At 38.6% G+C, this 23,816-nt stretch overlaps 1 protein-coding gene across 1 annotated transcript in view; it reads right to left on the reverse strand.

The window, feature by feature from the left end:
- Positions 1 to 509: 509 nt before the first annotated feature.
- LOC139742101 (peroxidasin homolog) overlaps positions 510 to 23,816 on the reverse strand; it is a 105,166-nt gene continuing 81,859 nt past the window's right edge. Inside the window, exons 7-16 of the mRNA XM_071652663.1 lie at positions 15,520 to 15,695; positions 12,003 to 12,272; positions 11,207 to 11,323; positions 9,519 to 9,677; positions 6,453 to 6,722; positions 5,369 to 5,635; positions 2,872 to 4,507; positions 2,067 to 2,275; positions 1,182 to 1,444; positions 510 to 719 (exon numbers count right to left, since the gene is read on the reverse strand). Coding sequence (XP_071508764.1) covers positions 672 to 719; positions 1,182 to 1,444; positions 2,067 to 2,275; positions 2,872 to 4,507; positions 5,369 to 5,635; positions 6,453 to 6,722; positions 9,519 to 9,677; positions 11,207 to 11,323; positions 12,003 to 12,272; positions 15,520 to 15,695 — 3,415 coding nt within the window. The 3' untranslated portion in view covers positions 510 to 671. The remainder of the gene's footprint in view (positions 720 to 1,181; positions 1,445 to 2,066; positions 2,276 to 2,871; positions 4,508 to 5,368; positions 5,636 to 6,452; positions 6,723 to 9,518; positions 9,678 to 11,206; positions 11,324 to 12,002; positions 12,273 to 15,519; positions 15,696 to 23,816) is intronic.

A 23,816-nucleotide genomic window follows, 5' to 3' on the forward strand; every position in this document is an offset into this window, starting at 1 on the left:
CATTTGTCATATCTTTGGGAAGAAGACTTAACACAGATGGACATGATATCATTATGGCCTCCATACAAATATGATAACCTGACTGCTTGTTACATGTCTGTGTGTAAATATTAATATGCTGCACCTGTCATTACCACATCATTGTTTTTCTTCATTCTGTGCTTGTGCGTCATAGGAGCCTGTATAGTATCATAGTATCAGTAATGGGATCTAGGTATTTGAATTCATACGGTTCATTTTCCATTCCCATTTTTCAAGGGGAGGTCAGTGCACATGGACACCAGTCCACAGAAAATACTTTCAATGTACTTTACAAGATAAAGATTTTATCTTTGGTTGACCAGCAGACAATATCACAGTTCAAAGGGTTGTCCTTTGTAGAATCTTAAAAACCTGACATTAAAACCAAAATCTTAGGACACAGACAAGTTCATTCTGAAAGGTTGAAAGAATATTTTACCTAAGCCTGAACATCATCACGTGATATTGCATATTCACATACACTAGCCATACATTCCTAAGGCTTACAAGCAAGTACATGGGATAAATGCCACTTTGCAAACGATGAAGCTGAGGAATTTTTCCTGCTGCATGTTTTTCTTTTTCTTTCATATTTTGTTTAGGAGAGACATCCCAGTCCCCTGGATCTGGTCATCTGTGAGGATTCGTCATCAATTCCCACGCTGCTTGTCACGCAGATCTCTCTTCAAACGACGAACCTGTGGGACATTAATGGAAAGGAAATGGTGATGAAAGCTTGCAACAAACAGTTTTTTTGTTTTCTTACATGTTCACATTTAATACTGAATTTACATTGTACCTCCGCTGCAATATAAGAAAGCAACAGTGTTTACCACACAATTGAATTACTATCCTAACATGACTAATCAGAGATAAAGGTGCAGTCATAACTTGAGCTTCTGTATTTAAGAGAGACATCTAACATCTTCAAAAACAAAACAATGTAATATACTGATAAAGCTAATATGGCTCCATGTTTCAAGAAATACATTCATCCCTGTTCCCTAGATATAGAAAAAGCCCCCAGAAAGGGAATCATATAGCATTACAATCAGAAAAGGTTTTGTAAGAATTTCTAAGGTAATGGTGATATTTCTCCTTCCTCTTCCTTGAATGGACTCCATGTATTTCATTCTGCTTGTTTTGACCTTTGACCTTACCTGTTTGGACAAGTCTCCGATGGTTGCCTTCATCTCACCCATCATCTTTCTAGTCTCAGCCATCTCGGCTTCAAGAGCAGCAAACCTCTCCTCAATCCCCTGACCAGAGGCTCCAGGCTCTGATGTGGTCTGAGAGGGTTTGACGACAGGAGGTTTCTTACTCTCTGGTGATGAAATCTTCACTCCTTTAGTGGGCTTAGATGGGGCTGTGTATTCTACAGAGCGCCGTGATCGGGAAGAGGTCTGAGGTACTGATGTTGATTCTGGGAGGAACACATAAAATATTAAAACATTAACTTTCAATACTGGAAGTAAATGGACAATGATTTGACAATACAGCACTTTTCAACAAAATCGGAACCAAATCCGAACACATTTGGTATGTGGACTGAGTGAATACAGAAATATTAGTAAAACATGTCGGTGAATGGGACAGTCCTTTCAAATGTTATGAATTTTATACAGTTTTTGAACAGCCAGTGCTGGATAAGAAGACTACAACAATCTATGATGTCATATATGGACCATGATATCAAATAACAAATAACAAACAAACAAACAAACAAACAATACAGATAGATAATTCAACATATTCTAATTTTCCAGCCTGATTTAAAAAAAAACACTTAGCCTACCTCTTTCAAAGGCTAGGGGGATAATACTACCCTGAACAAGTGTCAGTAACAAATGCGATGAATGTGCACTTTTCATTTTTTTTTAAATGAAATTTTGTGGAATTTTCTTGACAATTTCTTTAAATCATTGTCAAACGACACTGCCGATTTCACACATGGGTAAATGATACATAATTGTAAGACCTCACTTCAAATCTATCCTTTCTAGTGAAGTGGCTGTAAGACCAAAAAATCCTACACAGTTACAAACCTTCTGGACAATCTGCCCAAACCCGTAGATCCATGGAAGGAATGCTGGAACACTTCTTGTAGCCAGTGGGGAAGTCTGCCATCTTAAAGACATCAGCATTAACCCGGTCTATGGAATCCCCATTGTCACACAAGACTCTGGCCAGGGAGATCTGTTTGATTTGAGTCAGCTGCTCTGGGGTGAACACTCCGGGATTCTCAAACCAGAACCTTGAAACAAGAAAGGAAATATCATGAGCTATACTGAGTCTCCACTGTACTCGCACAGGGCATAAAATGTTTGAAACATGCAGATCATATGTCACTAATAAGGTCATCATTCTTCATATTTTCTTTGCAAATAACAACATCACTACTCTGCCTTTTTTTTTCTCAATTAAAAAAGAATCACATGGAGTGCCCATCATAAATGAATATGACTGCAGTGACATTTATTATGCACACCTGCGCCTTGAAATGAAACCAAAATAAAGTTCACATATCCGACAAATCCTACATCAAAATGCTATAGGCTTCATGGGAAATAAAGTGCACACTTACAGTATCATTATCGTATGTAAACATTGTAATGGTTATTTCAGAGTATATTGTTTCCATAGAGAAATACTGATATAGCATCAATCTATCTACAGGTGGTGTATAAGAAAATTTCTTGTGATATCACCATCAAATCAGCTGAATCCAATTGTCACTGAAGTTAACAGTATTACAATAAAAGTTTACTTGTGTCTGAAAATGTAGCAAAGTACCATAGAATGAAAAATGAACTGTAAACACAAAATGGCAAAAATTACTTGAATACTCACCGATCTCCTTCTCGGAGTCTGTGGAATTGTTTCACCAGTAGACAGGTAAACGTTGGTCCAAGAAGACCGCCTTCTATTTTATCCTCAGAAAGTCCTCCCACGAAGAGATCAACATTCCCAGGATGACCGTAGATTTCTTGTAGCTTCTGTCTGACCAAAGGATTTCTGATCTCCGTACTGACGTCATCAAACGTCTCGGCTGCTGTCATATTACAGAGGACACGCCAGTCATTGTATCCAGGAAGAGCATGGTCCCTGCCACGCTGAACGTTGATAGCAGCCAAATCCAGGGCAATTTCATGAGCCATTTGAAAGAGACGTTCCGTCAGTTCAGTGTTGAGCATTGATTCAGGCCTGTTCAGCTTCATTGCAGTACCAAAGAGACCACGTAGAACAGGATCAATACCACCTTGATCAACGATGCGGTACGGTGAAAAGAAGGCTCGGTGGAGTGGGAGGTTGCCATGGGAGATTGGTTGGAAAGAAGCGTTGAGCCGCTTGATTTCAGGTTGGATAAGGGAGTGGCCAAATCGGAAGGCAGCTGTAGCAAAGGCATTGAAGATGGATGAATCTGTGTTGGGGTTGTAGCCTTCATACTTGCCTAGTTTCTCCATACCATATGGACCAAGGACTTTAGGCAGCCAGTCTCTGTAGGAGATAAGTTGCATGGCCGCTCCAACAATTTTACGAGTCTCTTGGAAGAGTTTCTCCCCGTCCCAGTGGGGGTTGATTTCACGCAGCCTCTGTACTATGCGATTGTGTTCCCTCATCCATATTGTGTGCATAGACAGTAGTCCAAGTTGTTCATTGCCACGGAAATCTCCAACAAGGAAACATGGGATAGGACTTTCATCCTCATCACGGTCACAGTCAATGGGTGTGTCTCGGTTGTAAGGGAGCAAGAATCGACCTGACTCTACTTGGATTCCTACTTTGAGTCTGCCAAAGTTATTAGTCAGGTCTCTGAGATTGTCTGCCTGCTCTTTAGTACTGCCATAAACATTGGAGGCATCAATGTACGACGTAATCTGATTGATTTGTTCTCTGGGCATAATTCGATTGAAGAAGACCGATGTACTACCACTGCCACACACTGCACTGGATCGAGTGAATTCAATACACTGTGTTCGGTGGATCCTGTTATCACCTTCTGGGACCTGAATGGGAAAACATGGCACCTGGTTCTCACAGGTGTCCTTACACTCTACACCATCGCTGAATCGAGCTCTACTCAAACTCATCACGGTGAAGTCCATATCGTGATCTAAAAACTGTCCCCATTGCATTAACATGTGGGTGTAGTCTTGATGGGACGTTATTTCAGTGGTGGAGATTATTTGGGACGACACTCGTCTGGCACTAGGCTTTGTAAAGCCATGGTAAAGAAGTGTTGTATTCCATCCAACAGGAGTATTGAAACCATTTTCATAGATTGGTTTCAGCAGTCGCTTGAAGGGGGTGAGTGACGCTCCCCACTCGGGATGCTGCAGGTTGTTACAACTCCCATCAAAGGAGCGATACTTTTTATGGAAGCATATATCTGAGCAATTGACGATCTTGGTGTGACTTGTACACTGAGAGAGATTGGAGATTATATTCAGGAAGCGGGGAGAGACCAGATCATTGTAGGTGAATTCTGTATGAGAGAACAAACAAGAGATTCAGAGTTAAAAAAGAGTGGTGGTTTCTGTGACACAGCAGTATATCACCAATACATTTACTCTCTGAATAAATCATCAAAGACATTCAAAAACTACATGTATTTACCAAAAGCACGGTTTCACAGAATGAAAATGTGTAGTGCATGCAATACCATGCCAGAAATGAAATAGTCTGTATCTTCCTCAACACACTAAAAAGGAACATTTCACATACTGGACCCTTTCTTCAGAATCTGTAGATATCAAAACCCATGTACAGGCTTTCAAATATGTTTCATACATAGTAGAATTCACCCTTTACTTCGTGGTAATTCAAACTCAGATCCACTGAGACAGGTAACAACGTCACTCCTGTATAATTCTCTTGTTGTAGTAATATCTTGATTTAAATTTAAAATGTGTGTGCATTTGATAGAAATCACTGAAAAATACAAAGCTCCCTCTTCAATTTATGACTGTCTTTATAATGAAGATATAACACATTACATGTGTGATGACAGGGCTTCACAAAAAACATCAGACAAGACACTTTTGTTCTTCTTCACGAACTCCACTTTTCAAAAATAATTTCTAGTTTAAAAACCAATTTCAAAGTCTTTTGTGCTTAAACTACTCACTACCATAGTAATTACCAATACAAGGTTTTTGTTACAAACCAAGTTAATTCTAGGAATAACATTCAGTTATCTTAGTTTAGATTTTAATATTTGATGCTAGTTTGTGATGTTAGTTTGATGTTTATTTGTGTTAGTTTCAATCATTCAGAGTTTCTCTTATTGCATGTATTACAACAACTACAGCACCATGTGGGTGTGTATGTTGAAGGAAAAACCCACCCACTCCTGTCAGGTTCACCCTCATTCCTGCCTCAATGTGAAGATGAATCAGCTCCAACGTCCTCTCAAAAACCTCTGCTGCCCTCGCGATGCTCATGGCCTCCATGGACGGGAAACGAAAGAGGGTGAGAAGGTCATGGGGAGTTCGTGGTTTCTTGCGATCCTGGAGGTCACGGTTAGTCTCGTTGATGGCAGCATCGATGTTCCGTATAGCCTCCTCAATAGCTGTGTTCACATAGCTATCGCCCTCACGTATAGACACAGGTACTGTGGTAAAAGTAGAAACACCATTGAAGACTTCTCATGCACTTTATACAATTTTCCCTACAGACAAACATACAATATTTTTGCTAAACTGCACTCAGATATGGTCAAAGAGTTCCAAGTCCATGTTGTGAAATATATTATCAAGAAACTAAATGTCATTATTATTTTCACTCAGTGATAGAACAATTCATTTACTCTGTAAGATTAGTAAATATTATATATTATTTGATATCCAATACTAAATGTGACAAAAATGTATCATACAAATGAGGAATGTTTGCATGCAGTTTAATTTCAAGAATTTCGCAAGAGCCACGATTCGCTGAACTATAATGCACACGAAAGTTCTTTGAATGCCAGTGACAATTCATGACAAATTTATGGCATGAAAATATCTTGCTTTACAGTATATCAATCTTTTTAAGAGCACCACAACTTTTAAATCTAACTGCTACAGGGAATACCTTAACTCTTTATGCACTCAGACATTTGGCTTAACTTGCCAAGCTTTTTTTTTCGTTTGCATTCAGTAACCCATTCAAACTTGACCTAGTTGTAAAATTAGTATTAAAGCCCACTGAGGAGCTGGAACAGGGAGGCCATGGGGACACAACTGGGATTAGGGGATTAAGTAATCCTATCCATTGACAATTAATTTTCCTCACATCAGTGCCAACGAAAAAAAAATGGTTCCAGCGTGCGTGCCAATCAACAAAGAAAAATGAGGGTTCAAATAAAATTTCAAAAAAAAGTAAAAGAGGCGGAATGGATGAGAAGACAAACAAAGGGTGAGCTGAGAGGAATGGACATGACTGACCATTGACAGTGAGTTCCATCGCTGTGGAGGCATAGCCAATGGTGTTCCTTGCTGCACATTCATATCGTCCCTCGTCATCTAACCCCACGTCATGGATGGCAAGGTGTCCTGCTTCACTGATGGAGAACTTAGCACTCTCTGTGATCTGAATACCATCCTTGGTCCATGTGATGACTGGGGTGGGATCACCGGAGGCGGAGCATGGTAGACGGATCATCGCCCCGGAAACCACCGTCAAGTCACTTGGAGACTGTGTGAAGACAGGAGGGACTACAAGAAAAAAAGAGATGACATCATAGATGATACTTCTAGGACAATGCACATATATATGTACACACAAAAAAATAATAGTAATAACCTGTTCCATACTGAATTCTGTAATGCCCATGGACTTAACACGCAGGCCACCAGGTTCCCGTACAGAACTGGATAATAATAATCTGATTTAATCAAACACAAAGTTTCTACCAAACCAAGAACAGAAAATTACCGATGTATTGTTACACGTCTAGATTGAAAATGTGATGCACAATCCTGACAACAATAGCAGCCTTGGCATATTATAGTTACATCTACAATTGAATGAGTTTGAAAACTGATAAAATGGAGAGACATCCGTAAGTTGGAGAGGGAGACATGAGTGGAATTGACAGCATCAAGCCATGTAGAGTTGGATTGATGTTTTTAGTAATACTGCATTACAAATGACATTTCAATACGGCAGACATATTCAGTTTGTTGACCTCAAAATCCAACTTGTAGCTACCTGGTCAATATTTGCATTGCAGACAGTAGTGTTAGTACTTCTCGGTGCATTAAAGTGGATGTCATAACTTGTCCTTCAGTGCAACAGCCGAACATAGATTAAAAAGTGCAATATTACTGTATTTTCAGAAAAATATACAATTCTATTTCTGATGTACTAAATTGTTTATGAAGTTTATTTCCATCAGTGATCACATTAATTTCCATCTAAGGCAAAGTGACCATGGGTCAGTCCTAGATGGAAAGACTTCAAACCAGTTGTAGTCTCATGGGCAGTGACCTTTGAACCCTCTTTGACTTGTTTGATGATGGAAAAATGTCCTTCCTGAGGAGCTCATCATGTGACTTACAGCTCAATTTGAGATCCTCTAATTTGCTGCTATCAGTGTCTCTTTGCTGGGGAAGATATTTCAAGTAAAACAGAAGTTCAAACTACAAACAACTTAATTAGAAAGGGGGACATGTTAACAAACAACAAGTAAATAGCAGAGAGTGAAAGGACAGTTGGAGATGATGGAGATACTAAGTAGATAGATAGATAGATAGATAGATAGATAGATAGATAGATAGACAGATAGATAGATAGATAGATAGATAGATAGATAGAGAGGTAGATAGATAGATAGACAGATAGAGAGGTAGATAGATAGATAGAGAGGTAGATAGATAGATAGATAGATAGATAGATAGATAGGTAGATAGATAGATAGATAGATAGATAGAAAGATAGAGTGTAGATATATAGATAGATAGATAGATAGATAGATAGATAGGTAGATAGATAGATAACACTATAGATAGATAGAGTGTAGATAGATAGATAGAGTGTAGATAGATACCGTAAAGTTCCGTGTATAAGACGCACTATTTTTTCGTCGGAAAACGTTGAAAATCGGGGGTGCGTCGTATACACGGGTACAGTCGAATCGAGGAAAAAAATCCGTCATGTACACCCAATTTTATAAGGCCAACTTGGGGCCATGTATGCCCATCGACGTTTGGAAGGTAAGCAATCACTTTTACTTACGGATAAAAGAGCGATCTTTCAATCTGGACACCCACAAAAGCTGCAAATACGAGATACACTTACATCGGCCTTGTGCAGTAACGATGTATCAATCTGGCCATAGACAACAGCTGTAACAGCACTGCTGTATGCTACCGATGTCAGTCTACCAAGCTACCAACAGCCAACCTAGTAGCTGGAATACGCGATGTACAGGTATCATTACTAAATTACCGATACTGTAAAACTTATCAATGTACTAGTATCAATATGACCATAGACAAAAGCTGCAAAATACGGAGTAGGATCGACACTATGTCACCGTAAATATGAACGATGTGTGAAGCATGCATGCATATCCATGTCGTTCGTTTGCTCTTCATTTCACGAGTGCGAGACCAGCTAGGATAGCATAGCTACACTGTGCTGTAGCTAGCTAGTAGCAAGCATTTGGCAAAGGCAGCAGCTGCAGAGAGGCTTTTGCAATGGACTCGCGTGCACACAGCGATCGGATCGAAGCGCGCTAACCCGTTGCGCGCTGTGTGTGCAAGTCCATTGCTCTCTGTGTGCGTGTGCTGAAATTATAGCGAGCTGCCTTTTGCAAAAGGCTAGCACTGTGCATACAAGCATGGTACAATAGACACACATGTTACTGGTAACAGTGCATGAGTGTAATTACCGTACGCACCGTACGTCTTGCCGTATGATCCCTCTGCTACACTTGTTGATGTTTTTCTTATTTTTCGTGATGAACCTTCCAGTCTGACATGCGTCAATATGCGAGACACCCTCTGCTACAATGTATGTATGACAGCAAAGATCGTACTGTATACTCATGAGTACGATATGCATGACACATGTACCACGATTGAAAGGCGAAACAATAGCAAGTGAGTACCGAGACAAGTCTCGCATTTTGCGTCTTCCATATTTTGTTGATACCCGATGAATACCGTTAAAAGAAAATATAAAAGGAAACGAAAAATAGAGCAAATACATGCTGCATTCTAGGGAAATATTGAGCTGAAATAATATGTATGACACACGCAATATTTGCGTGGACATTTTTCGTGTGTTGTTTTTTTTTTTTTAATTTTAGGTCCGAAATTAGGGGTGCGTCTTATATACGGGTGCGTCTTATACACGGAACTTTACGGTAGATATAGATAGATAGACAGATAGATAGATAGATAGATAGATAGATAGATAGATAGATAGATAGATAGATAGATAGATAGATGGATAGATAGATGAGAGACAATGAGATAGGAGTAAGTACGGAGAGACTTCCACACCTCTAGGTCTGATCTCAATCTGAGCTGTGGCTTGTCGCTGGCCTGCTTTGTTGACAGCAATACACTCATAGTTCCCAGCATCCTCCTGAGAAACCCGTACTATCCTTAGAGTCCCTGAGGCTAGGATTAGAAACTTCCTGTCATCGGGAAGAGCATTTCCTGGAATAAGAGAGAAAAAAAGATGAAAAGTGCTTAAGGACAAAGCTATAACTAGAGTGGATTAATACTTGTGTCCTTAATATGAAAATAGTTTCCACCTGGAAACAATTGATTAACAAGTTTTGTCCATGACCAATCCTTGTATACTGACTTTCAAGGGATTTGAGCAAAGACCATATTTTTTTTTTATCAGAAATTAATGCAGCAAATTTGTGTAATGTGCATTGCAGGAGCAAATCTGCTCAATGTTCAAGTTGATTTTCTGTAACAGAGCAAACTTAAATGAACAGGACAGTGAAGTTTTACTACAATCAGATACAGTGAAAAGAGAGTAACAGAATTTCAAAATCTTGAAAGCTTTTATGATACTGTAAAAGTGGATATTTTCACGCGACTAATTTTTCGCGCTCGGCGGGGTAAGAAGAGTTTCACATGTTTTTAATTCCACGGAATCAAGGCATCAACTACTGGAACATATGGGAAGCAAAAATATTTGCGTGCTTTTATTTTCGCGCTAGTTTCAGGTGGCGCGAAATGCGCGAAAATTTCAACACCGCGAAAATTTCCACTTTTACAGTAGAGTGATATCGTTACAGCCATGTATGCAATTTCAATACAGTGATGACATCATCACCTAAAAATTGTTGGAATTGTCAGAATATAAAAAAAAACCCAGATATCATTCTATTGGTCAATGTTTTTGCTACTCTCTTTGCCCCTCTCTTTCACAGCCCCACAATAGCTTTTGGTGTACAAAGTTTATTCCTTTTTATTTCAGTTTACCAAACAGAACATTCAGTAACATTTAAGGGACTAACAAGTTTCCAAGGCGATTCTCACTCATTCTGATTAACATATGTCACTGTGACTGATTTATCTATGTTGTGAAAACATGCAGTCTAAGTTTAAATTTTTGCACCTTGCTTACTTCAAGCTTGTGTTTACAGTTGTATCTACTATGGATCAATCATCATTCGCAAGGCATTTTGACTAAAACACCTCCACCAAAAAAAAATCAAAAAAATCAAAAAAAAAATCAAAAAATCAAAAAATCAAAAATCAAAAAAATCAAAAAAAAAATCAAAAAATCAAAAAATCAAAAATCAAAACCACTTTGTAATTTGAAAGTGAAAACAGTCTGTGCACTTCTAAAGAACATGAAATAAGGAACTTCTTGGGGCAAAAAACAACAACAAAAAACATAATACAAATAAAACAAACCTAGATTGCGTCTTCATGGATAATGCAGTAGTTTCAGGTTTATTAGATACCACTGGTACACTCATGAAAATATGCCATGTACAGAGTTAGCGCTCACAGATCATGTACGGACCTATACCATGTACACATGTAAGACATCATTTTGCCATCAAAGGACTTATGCTACATGATAAGCTGGCCATATTGAGCTGCACATTAGCTGTTCGATAAGTGCTGACTAAATCCATCCGAGCTGATTTTAGTGATGATGTGTGGGTATTCTATTTAAAGATCTAGTGTAACATAGTGGGATGTGGTAGTAGGCTTACCTTCCTTTCTCCACTGAATGACTGGGATGGGGTAACCTTGTGAGCGACAGTGAAGCTCCACTGTACTGCCCTCTATGGCTGAGTGAGGCTGTGGTGATATCTCAAAAGTTGGAGGAACTATTGGGACACAAAGGATAAGAGTCTCTTAAACAATCACATTCTCTCACTCATACAAGCTGTGATTATTGAGAGTAAAACGTCATAACCACTTGAATGTCAGTAAATGAAACAAAATAGTACTGTAATCAACTCAGTGGTTTTTAAGTAATAATTCAGCCAAATATGATTTTTTTTTCTTAATTTTTAAATTCCCATAAAGACAATGACAGCATCTGTCTTGAAGGATGTGGGAGAAAATTTTGATCCTCACATGAATTGAAAAGATACATGCAAAAAACAAAGAATGCATTTTGGAAAACTATGAAATCATTAATAATCACTTTTTTTTTCTCTGTAGATAACTCCTGAGGGTTCTCCTCTCTTACAGGCCACATGTGATCATGCATACAGGTAGCTGATGGAAAAGTTCTGACTGTATCAGGGGACAGATCCGACTATATAAGGGGACAGGTTTGACTGCATCAGGGGACAGGTTTGACTGTACAAGGGCAGGTCTGACTGTATCATGAGATAGGTTTGACTATATAAGAGGACAAGCTTGACTGCATCAGGGGATATCATAGGTTGAGCCATATTGGGCCAAGATTTCATAGCAGCAGCAAGGTACTCTGTCCTTTGCTACATGAAGGAGGTATCAGACATAGTATAATATGAAGTATATATGTAGTTGTTATACCTAAAACAGTGAGGGAAGCCGTAGCTGATAGTGAGTCGATATTGTTAGTGGCATCACAGCGATACTCCCCGGCATCAGAGAAGCGAGTTTGTGAGATGTGGAGAGATCCAGTGGAGAGGATTCTAAATCTAGCATCATTGAGGACATCGGCTCCTTGTTTGCTCCATGATATAGCAGGAAGTGGGTAGCCATTGGCCGCACAGTGAATGACCGCTGACTGACCCTCTCGGTACTCAACGTCCTCTGGTAGGAAAGTGAAGACTGGTGCTCCTGTCAAATATTAACCAAAAACGTCAAATACGATTATTGAGAACTTTTACCTTTTTTTACTTTGTTTTACCTATTTTGCTCCATTCTGATGAAATGTAACACATTTAAACACTGGTTTGTATGTACAGATAAAAACTTCAAAACAGCCTATACTGAGGATTGAAAAGCAAAGATCAGTCCGATAAAATTCATATGCAATTTCACAGAATCAGTATTGGAACACACACTGTATAATATGAAACAATATACAAGAGGACACAGAACAAAACAACAAAGAAAATATTTAGACACAACAGAACGAAACAAAAGAGAACACAAACATTTGGAAATTTACAGAATAAACTGAAGTTCCACATTTATAGTATTTTGTTTGTGTATGCCAACTGCAGATAAGTTATTACGTGAGTAGCACCACTTCAGTTGCCAAATACGTCTTTTTCTTGCCTGTAGCAAATTTACATTATTACTTTGTTGACACTGAAATAAGAATAATTTTCATTAACTTAACTCAATGACATGACTCAGCGCGAATCAAAAAGTCATACGGTATGGATGATATAATATCTTCTTTGTGTTAAGGAAGCCACTCCAATATTTTACTTTGTGGCATTCTCCAGAATGCATGCAGTGCAATAATAAGATCTTGAGGATTGGCCAATATTGGAGAATAATTTGGGCCCCTGTTTCTACAAAGTCATATGGTCATATCGTACATGTATCTAGCTATATATTCATTCATCACCATTGCAACAATGACTGATTGTTTGTATGGCCAAATTCTAAGATGAAATGTTGCACTGCCCACAAATGGCCATTGTATACAAATGACCACTGCATGAAAATTGGTTTGCCATGCCTTGAATGAGATGTCTTGTGTTTGACCTTTGACCTTGATCCCTTATCCTGTGATCATCTCAATACAATTCAGCATCAAATGCATACAGAATTCTTCTGGTATCATGTTAAGTGAAAAAAAAAATAATCTAAAAAAATACATCATTGAAGTCTAAAATGATGTGTGCAGGAATTCTACAAACATCAACCACACTTTGACTGAAGGGGGGGGGGGGGGGGGAATAAACACCTCTCAGAAGTTAGAGGACCAAATGAAAATAATGAAAGTAATGAAAGAAAAAGAAGCAGGGCTTACGATCGAGCATCTACCCAAGACAAAGTATAACGGGAAATTCACATACCTGCAGACTAAGAGAGTATGACATTGTAACTAAATCATTTTAACTTGCAGCTTTACTCTTCATACATTGCTTTCAGTCTGGTGGCACAGTCTCCAATAAGTACCGTGCAGTAAAACTGTTTTACTGGCCTTAAACCTAATGCCTGAGCATACACTGGCTTCCGACTTTGTCGTTACTTCTGACTGTCTTTCATTATCAGTGGCATTATGATGACAAAATAAATCTGAATGAACCAGTCTACAATTACAGACCACAGCCACTGAAATCGACATCGTCCATTCACAGCAGGATGATAATACAATTGTACTTCCCTAGCAATAAAGTACACGTACAACATTGACATTTAACAATACAGATGACATTGGATCATTTTTTTTTTCATTAACAAGGACATAACATAAGGTTACACAGAAAAAACAAAACAATAACAACAAAAATGCTAACAATTCACATGCCTACTAAATTCTGTGGGAGTTGATCACCTAGAGGGTGGGAAAAAAATGCCAGCCAATCTCATTTCTATCACCGGAAATCTATTCTTTCCAATTCCTTTATCATTGATGAGTGGTTTTATGAGGGGAAACTTTCTTCAATATACACCACTTTTTCCCCCCACAATAATACAATCTAAACAGTATTAATGTTAATTTCCTCACTCACATCTATTAGATTACTGTACATCCTCTGTATAACCCAGTTTGAGGGTCAAATACGTCACCATGGTGACTAATGCCAACATGACTGGAATGTCTGAGTTGTGGTGACTGGACCCAACTTTACAGACGATTGTATAATTTGTCTGCCAGTCTTGCTCAAAATCAGATTGAGAAAACTTCAAAGGAAGCCATGCCAGTCACTAAAGACTGTCCAGTGAGAAAGTGTGACATTCAAGGTGCTGCAGCTTGACAGGTTTTATTTTTTTTTCTCTGAAGATATCAACACTGTCACCTCCTGGTTGAGTTCAGCACTATTCTACCATTTTTGCATGTTATATTGTGTGAATCTGGGCTGCTATTAAGATTGGATTATGGTGTGTGAGACGATAGGGGATGAAAAAAGTATGTTTGCTACACTGCCATGCAGTAAACATCTGTTTCACATTTCTGGCGATGTTTTGACAAAACCCCTTGTCCTATCATCCATTTAAATCCCTCTCAAATTTTTATTTTTTTCCCCCTTCCTCAGCATCTTGCTACAATCTGGTCCCAAACAAGGTTTGTAATACTAGAGTGTTCTGTAAGATACGTCTCACTTAGAGACATTTATCTGACATTCCAAGTCGGCCGCCCCTGCACAGGGACTCACTTTTCATTAAGACTGCAAACTCAGTCCTGCCGTGCCATAGGCTATTTTTCCCCCATGTTGTCACTCATAATACTGCCCTCCCTCTTGATAGCCCTTCAGCTGGAGTCTGGAATCTGAAAACACTCAAATTTTGGTCTTGTGTCAGATAAAATATAGTTTTCAGTCGTAGGCATCCATGTCAGTCTTCTACTCTCGTATAAACTGACTACAAAAGATCATGTATTTATCAAGAAAGCAAGGAAAGGAAGTTTGCTGTAATAAGTCCTGACACATTGGTCTAGAGTCGGTGTTGCTATGGTAACAGACAAAATACATGTAGATAGGCCAAAATGAATTACTGCTTAAATTCATTACGATGTCTTCAATTTCATTTGTGATAATTTAATATATCACTGAGTAGCACTTCACTGCATCAAATCCTTTAGAATGTAGCTTGTTTGCGTGGAAAGGCTGCCAAGAAGATATGTCCTTTTTTTTTTCATCTTATATGGTATATGGAAAAAGTCTTAGTTTCATAATCACATTTTTCCTGATTATTCCATCAAAGCCTGCTACACATGCATAACAGGTTCTAACTTTGGTTGCTTTGTGATGAAAGACAATGATTGACAATAGCTCAACAACTTGGTGTGTAAATATGAAAACTATGACAAATATTTCCAATGATTCAAAGTGTTTGCACTCCCAGTCATTGTTCAGAAAACTGCATAGTCCAAGATGTTGTGTATGTTCTGACAAGTACTTACTTGGAGCTCCAAAGTACCGGAGGGTGACTGGACTAGTCTTGGCCTCACCCAGTGCATTCCTAGCCATGCATTCATACTGGCCCTCATCATCTCCACTCGCATTCTGGATCATCAGTGTGCCATCTTCAAGAATGTTGTATTTATTGTCAATCCCACGATTTGGTAGGATTTCCTTACTGCCAACAGGAAAAAAGAGACAAACACAGATCAGTTTACTCTCCTAACCATTAGTACTATGGTATTACAATAGTAGTAAATAAGTAATGCAAGCAGCCCAAGGAAAAGTCATTTTAAAACAGATCTCATTGTTTGTACACACACACACACACACACACACAGACAGACAGACAGACACAAATACACACACACAAATTATTTGTTTTGTTCCATGTTCGTTATTCAAATCAAAAGGTATGCATATTTCATGAGATCTACAATCTTCGCTTTCAAATCCAACATGTAACATTTTACACTACACAGTGTGTATGAAATGCTGTGACAACAAGTTTGATCAAACATTTTACTGCTGCACTTTTGCCACTCTGTATGACTTAAAATGAACAAATATTTATTACTCAGAGTATCAAAGTCTAATTTCTACAATAACAGAGGTTTTAGCCAGGCATGGCAACTTGTAAAGCGCTCTGCAATTTGCCCAATGTCCTCTCTTCATTGCATGAAAGAGGATAGTTTTCATATGGTGCCCCCAACACTGTCACTCTGTACATTCCTGCAAACCGATCAGTCACTGAGCATGAGTCTAAATTTCATGCAATATCATGATAATGATATGTTGATGAGATCCAAATATTTGGCCAAGTTGGAAAAGGGGTTGGAAAGAAAGCTAAGTGGAGTTAAGAGTCCTTAAAGTCTCGTCCCTGGAAACAGGGTGATGCTAAAAGCAATCAGAGGAGCCAATGTTCTAAATCATCAGAGCATTTTAGAGAAACAAAATTTCTTCAGTCTGTCAGCATTGAAGATTCACATACTGTCTTCTGTGAGCTCAAAATACAAGTTCCCCCAAGCTTTAAATGAGTGATGAAAACATGGTTGGGTATCAGCTCAGACAACGGAAATAACTCCACATGGCCTCAGTTTGTAAAGGAGCCACCTCCCTGGTCTGAGCCTGTAAGACCAGCTGGTCATGACACAAAATGTGACTGTCTTCAATAAGGAACTTCCTTAAGATGGTGTAAGCAACATATCAGATAGATCTGGATCACATAACAGTCAAGAAGTCTTTGTTGTTCCCACTGACAAGTGGTGAAGGGGATACAGTAAACTCCCCCAAGGACGTCGAGAATGTTACGCTGACTGATATCGCTTGCAGGAGGAAATGTCATGGAGGCGGAAAGCATCTCAGCTGGAGTCGAGACCCAGCGAGTCATGACTGATGGCACCGTGACAGCTGAAAGACATTAGGATGAGATTCTGAGGCCGGTGGTTATGTCACAGGGGCAGATCCAGGAATTCCGTAAAGGGGGGGGGGGCGCAAACAATATTTCTGGTGCTACTTCCGGGTTTCATCTCATTTTTTTCTTTTTATTTCTTTTGTTTAAACAACAAATAAAGAGGGGGCACGCATCTGGTGCAGCCCCCTCTGGATCCGCCACTGTGTCACATCTACCCACCTTGGCTGAAGATCACCAAGTCATCAGGAAGATGACACACATCAAAATAGAGCAAGAATTCTAATGATTTGTTGTCAGATTGAGGGTAATGCAAGGCAAACATTTACACATCAAAATCAGCAGGGTTCCACAGAGCAATCATGCAGATCTTATATCTTTACATAATTTTCCATGCATCTCAAATATCATTCCCAATTAAGGGAGGTTTTTCTTGTCAAGAAATGAAGAGGTACCAATTATTCGATTGAGAAAGACTTGGCATCTTTAATGCTGACTGAATGAAATGCCTGTCAGTAGTTTCATCCTCAGTCCCAGGGAACACCTTGTACTGAAATCAGGATGGCCAAACTATTACACTGTAGAGGGATACAGGATACCACTACTCTGACAGGCCTGGTTTTTAAGACTATCTAAAACATACATAACTTATGTGTGAGATCAAGTCTACAGGTCTTCCATACTTTTTCCAAACACATTGCCTTCACAACAGCAAACATTTCTCATACATCTCTTACAGCATGTATTTGTAATTCCTCTGTTGCTTTTTTTTTTTTCAAATTTCACTATAACAAGAAATCAATAGGCTGTACTGCGATATCAAGGAAAGTGATAACCACAGTTGAAACAAGAGAAACAGCTAATGATAGTTGAGTTCATATGGATTTTAAGATGAGTATTAACAGGGTACGTGTACATTGCCTGCATATCTTGGTAGAAGAGAACGTCCTATGACTTCTGTGACTCCTACATGATACGTCAGTCACTTCACTTTTCTCTCCACTCTTCTTTTCTTTCTGTCTGTCTGTCTGTCTCTCTGTGTATCTGTCTATCTCTGAATTTCTCTTTCCTCTAAATTAATCATGTCTACCCACTGTCTGGGCCATGGGAAATATCGTTAGTGACTTGTGACTATCCTGCTCTCTTCCCCTATCTTGCTAAGTCATGGATTGTGGTTGGAAAGGCATGTCAAGTCCAGCTTTGTTATAACCCAAGGGTATCAAGAAAAACATGACCAATTACATTATATTGTCCATACCCTGTCTTCAGAAGTACATGTACCACTGGTAAAGGCATGTCTGTTCAGCCAACATGCACTTTTGAATTGATGGTGGTTCCAAGGGGATATGGGGGTGATGTAATGCATCTTAGAGGGCAATGATACATTGTCATGCCAAACTCAGGGAACTTTTTTTTCAAATTTTGTCAGGATGAAAAAAAAAAGATTGAGGGAGACTTCTCACAATCAGGAAGAGTTGGCAGGTCCACAGTGGGTTGGTAACCACAAAATTTGGAGGGTTCAAGATCTTTTTTTTTCCCTTTTTTTTTTCTTTTTTTTTTGTTCTGAATGTGTAATGTGCCAGCATACAAAACATTTGCCATGCAGAGCCACACATAAAATTGAGGTAGGAACACAATGAAAATCAATGTTATGATTAAGGTTTTAAAAAAAAAATAGGAAAAGACCCAGAGAGCCAGTAGGTCTAACATCAGTATCCAGAAAGTGTGGCAGATGATTGTTAGTGTGGAATGAAGCATCTATTCTATCATGTCATGTGAAATGTGGATCCCAGTGTTTCTGGCTTGAATGCATCACATTACAAAAACCACATTCCTGTGTTTTAGTGATTATCTTTTTACTATAAATTGTTTTACTATTCATTGGTACAGTTCCATCATGCTGAATATTTCTTCTTTTTTTAAAAAATTTGAACCCTGTTTTGAACACATACCATTGTTTATTTTGGTCAAATAATTATCAATAGTCTCCATGTTGCTAAATCTAACTTGAATTGCCAATACATTTCAGATGAGTAAAGTTCAAATTTCTGTCTCACAGAGGAAAAGTTTTGGACACTGCAAACTGTGGTGGTAGTGATTGTGCCTCTAGTGTCATCATTCTTACTGATACTTAGTGTGGTTTTGTCTAATCACTGTCTGTGTGTATTGAGCAAATTACATCGTACTCTCTAAAAAAGATCGAGTGAAAATATTCACTCTTAAAGGAGTGAATACAAAAAAGAGTGAATTTAGAGTGAAATTGGAGTGAATTTCGAGTGAAAATGTTCATTTTCACTCATTTTGGAGTGACCTATAAAGGGATCACTCGAAGATTTTGGAGTGATCCCTGACGTCACTCTAAAAAGAGTGAAAATGAACATTTCACTCAAAATTCACTCCAATTTCACTCTAAATTCACTCTTTTTTGTATTCACTCCTTCAAGAGTGAAAATTTTCACTCAATTTTTTTTAGAGAGTACGAATACTTTTCTGATGCTCTGCACTAAAAATACAAAATGTAAGTTCATTACTCATCCTGTAAAATGAATATCAACCAAACAATTATGTGCAATATATGTACAAGCATAAGTATCCAAATTGTGTCTACTCCAATGTTCATCAAGTTTTCTTCATGGACATTCTCCTTTGACCATCATTGGTCATTGTTCCATTGTCAGTCACTGGCCACTGATGACCATTGTGTTTTTTAATCCCTGAGGGACTGGGATGAACTAGAATTCTGAATTGAATTTAGTTGTATGACTTCTATTGTATGCCAGCTGATGGAATCAATTTACTTGGTAAAGTGATTGTGGTACAGACACATAACTGAATCATGTGATTGTTGTGGCATATATGTGACCCTGCATCACAAAACCAACAGAAAGTCACCAGACATGGATTTTACAGTTAAGAGCAGATTCTGAAAGAGCAGACTCTAAGCTTTAAAATGATGTATAACTCAAGTCAAATGGACTCTGCTAACCTATCTAAATATCAGAAAGAAAGCACACACACTAGAAAAGTGTGAACTGAGAAAAGAGGCTCTAAGTACAGGGTCTATTCAAGCGCTTAATCTTTACCAAGCCGTGCTAGCTGTGTGATGAATGGGACAAAAATAGGATGTAAACCACCAAAGCAACAACAATGAAGAGATTATCAGATTATTAAATAGCTGAAATTAAATACGCTTTATCAAAATATTCTGTCCATAATTAGTGTCAACTTTCAAAGCAGTAGCATTATCCTGTCAAAAGTTATTAGAGTTGAAAGTGAAGAGTGTGCAAAGGATTTTCAAGAAATGAAAAGGGGCCTCTAAGACATACCTGATCTCACTAGTTTACGAAGAAAAAAAAAGCTTGTAGAAAAACTACTGAAAACACACTTTCCCATTCATTTTATGACCGAAAACGTAGGAATAGTGTAGAAGAAGAATAGATCTTTCAGAAAATATGAAAAAACTCAAGATTGACTTGGCTGACCCGTTTTACCTTTTTTGAGTCTTTGCGTGAAATCAAGAGGTGTGACTTTTTGTTGGTTTTGTGATGCATGGTCTCTTATCTGACATGACTTCTCCCTTGTCATGGATCTTGTTGTAGATACAACATATCTTGGACAAAGACTTACATATGTATGCATCATCAGCAATCTTTTATACTCATTGTGAGATTTTTGCAGCAGTCTTGCCTCATTTTCTGTAATCTCTTTGTCATTTAAAACAGAACTGCTTCATTCCACTTCAGAATTGACTTATTCTTTTCTATTAATACAATTCTATGCTACAGCTTCTGCAATAAATTTGCAGCATCTCCAGGGATCCACCCAACTGAAGCTCAAGATATTGAGTAGGCTCCACTATCATCTTGGAGTTTGTCTGATATGTTCTGACTATATCCTAGAGACATATGGCATGGTTATTTTAGTCCCTTGAAGGTGATATAGCATGAGAGGTGAGGGAGTGAAGAGCCAGTGGGAGGAGGAAGAAGTCTGATACCCCTTTCAGTAACTCTCTGGCGCGGGCCAGGTGCGGGCTAAGTCGTAAAATTTTGAGTTTATGAATGGGTCGGGCCAAAGTGGCCCGCGCCAGGAGCGGGCCAGGAGCGGGCTATTTTGGCGCTGCTGCAGCTAGCACCAGGTGCGGACCAGGCACGGGCCTGGCGCTGATCGAAGAGTTTATGAACAATAGCAGCACCAGGCACGGGCCAAAATTCCTTTCACGGTCAAAGGTCACAGCTTATGCTGCTCAGCTCATAAGCACGCGGCATGCGCATCAAATATCGCGCAAAAATGCACTTCCGCTCTGTCCATGACGTGTTCAGTTACCATGGTAGTTATCCCTTACGTGGCCGAGTTCGTGAATGGGTCATCATAAAAGTAGCGCGGCTCTGCTGTAGTTACTGAACGCAAATTTTACTGCTTGGCACGGGTCAAATTAGCTCGGGCCAGGAGCTGTCCTGAAATGCATGAGTTACTGAAAGGGGTATAAGACCAGCAGACTTAAAGGTATAGTTTACCATTTGCAGGTCAAAGAAAAATCCAGCATTAGTGCTCCAAAATAGTTCTAAAATGAGAGTTAGGGACAGAAACAACCAAGGTAAAAATTTGAACCTGTATAATCGATGTTAAGTATTGTTAAATACACAAAATGTGAACAATAGTTATAATAAAAATGTTTCTAGACTAAACTGTCTACAGTTATGGTTTATTGAGAAATATAGTGATATCTCCTTATATTTCAGGCTTCATTGGTACAATTTCATATGGTACAATGGTTTGTGATACAACTGATCTACACATATGCATCAAATGTTATACCTTGAACATTTTTCAAATCACTGCTCCCAAAGGTAAAGAGGACCTTTAACTTATCACACTCTCACAGATTACAACACATGCATATGGATGTATATCTCAACATTGCCATCTTCTTATTTCCATCTAAGATACAGTGTTGGTTTGAACTTGACCAAGTGGTAAACTTCACTGCCTAGTTTTATGACACTCCACATCCATAATATGGCATAAATACCTCAAAGGTCTATTCGTTTGTTAAGTCATAGGCCAAGAACCTGTTTGCTTACCAATATTCAGATTTTCCAACTTATTCTAACAGATTTTTTCAGATGTCATTAAAAAATGTCTGAATGACACAAACAGATAATTGATTACATATGCTCTGTTTTCCGTTAATTTTCTACTTTCTGATATCAATTAACCCGTTGAGGATGGACTGATTTTGCTACAACACGCATTTCCCATCTAGACCCCTGCCCGAGCATACTCGGGACTCATCCTCAACCGGTTAAAATGACAAGATGAACCCATACAGATTAGAAGACACACACATAGAGAATGGATGATTAAAAAAGCCCAGACAAACTTTGAAAGAGGGCTTGATATTCCCAGTTCATTATTCTAAACTGATATAACTCAGTTCACTGCCAAGTATGTGTAAGACATCAACTTTTCATAGCACAGACATCACACAATGTTTAACTAGTCATTAAGACATGTCACAATGTGCAAATTATGATCACACAGCAGATTTTCATCTCTTTCCCTCTCTTACCATGTTGTCTGTATACCAACATTGCATTTTATGGTGGAAGGTTGTGGTATTCTGTTAATAATGAAACAGTGCCAAGTATTCTATCTATAACATTCATCAACAACATTTGAATACAATTAATGAATTATGTGTGGACAAACATGCTGTGTATGGTGATTTAACTTGTGGCTTAGAGTAAGTTGTCAATGTCTGATCTCGTATTGTATTCACAAATAGTTTCTGACATTGAAATCAATAGAAATTCTTTTGAGGTTAATGGATCAATAATCACATGTGTTGATTGACAAAAGTCACACTAAATGTATTCTCTCTGTGATACTAATAAACCTCACAAGGTGATTTACTGAGACTGGTTTTTATGATGTTGACAACTCCTGGTTAATATGACACTCTACGACTAGTCAACTTGGTGAATTCTTACAACGTGGTTTTAGGAGGTAAAAGTGACTTTCTGGCTAAAACAACCCCTGACCTGCAAAAACCAAGCATCCTTCACAACATTTCCTTAGCTCAATGACTTCATTGACTTGAATATCTTCTTCTCTCCATTATTACAGATAACTTCCACCTGTCCTTGCAGGTTCTGATAATCATTGTATGTATCAGGGCTGCTGACAACACAGTACTGTATTATACCCTGTATAAAACAAGTGTGCTTGGATTTTTGTGCCACGTGTACTCAGTTATGACATTGGTCCTCACTTGGTCTAGGATGATCAACTTTGTAATGTTTGTTGTTTTATTTCCATCTAAAAAGATGGCTGGATAGCCCATATTCAGCTGCAATAGCTGGTCTTCCATGGGGTCCAGTTGGATGTGAGGTGGACCACTTCACCGGGTTACACACCCTGCTCTTTGCGATGAATGAATGAAAAGGGATCTTTTACGTGCATGAGATGTGACTCTCACACACGGGACCTCAATTTTATGTCATACCCAAGGGACAGAGTGTTTTGCCTCTTACTAGAGGGGATGGTATGATTACACACAACATTGCTTTATAGTGGGACCTGGGTATTGAACTGAGGTCCTTTGGATCATGAGGCAGACGTGCACCAACTGAGCTAACTCACCGCCTGTTTAGGCATTCACTGGCTATACGTGGCAATATCTCGGGATAACTCTTATGCACAAATTAGAAATCTATTTATGACAATTTTTTATGAGAAAGTAACTACATGTACCATGAGATGGTTGTCTGGTACAGTAGTATACTACAGGGGCATTTCCTAATACTGTTTATTATTTGTGTCTTCCTGTTTATAAACAAATGGAAATGTAAATTAAGTTGAGGCTCTGTAGCTTAAAGGTAGTCCATC

This window comes from Diadema antillarum, unplaced genomic scaffold (genome assembly GCF_040938485.1).
Source record: "Diadema antillarum isolate AM-2024a unplaced genomic scaffold, OU_Dant_1.0 seq00000980_RagTag, whole genome shotgun sequence".
Classification (NCBI taxonomy): Eukaryota; Metazoa; Echinodermata; class Echinoidea; order Diadematoida; family Diadematidae; genus Diadema; species Diadema antillarum.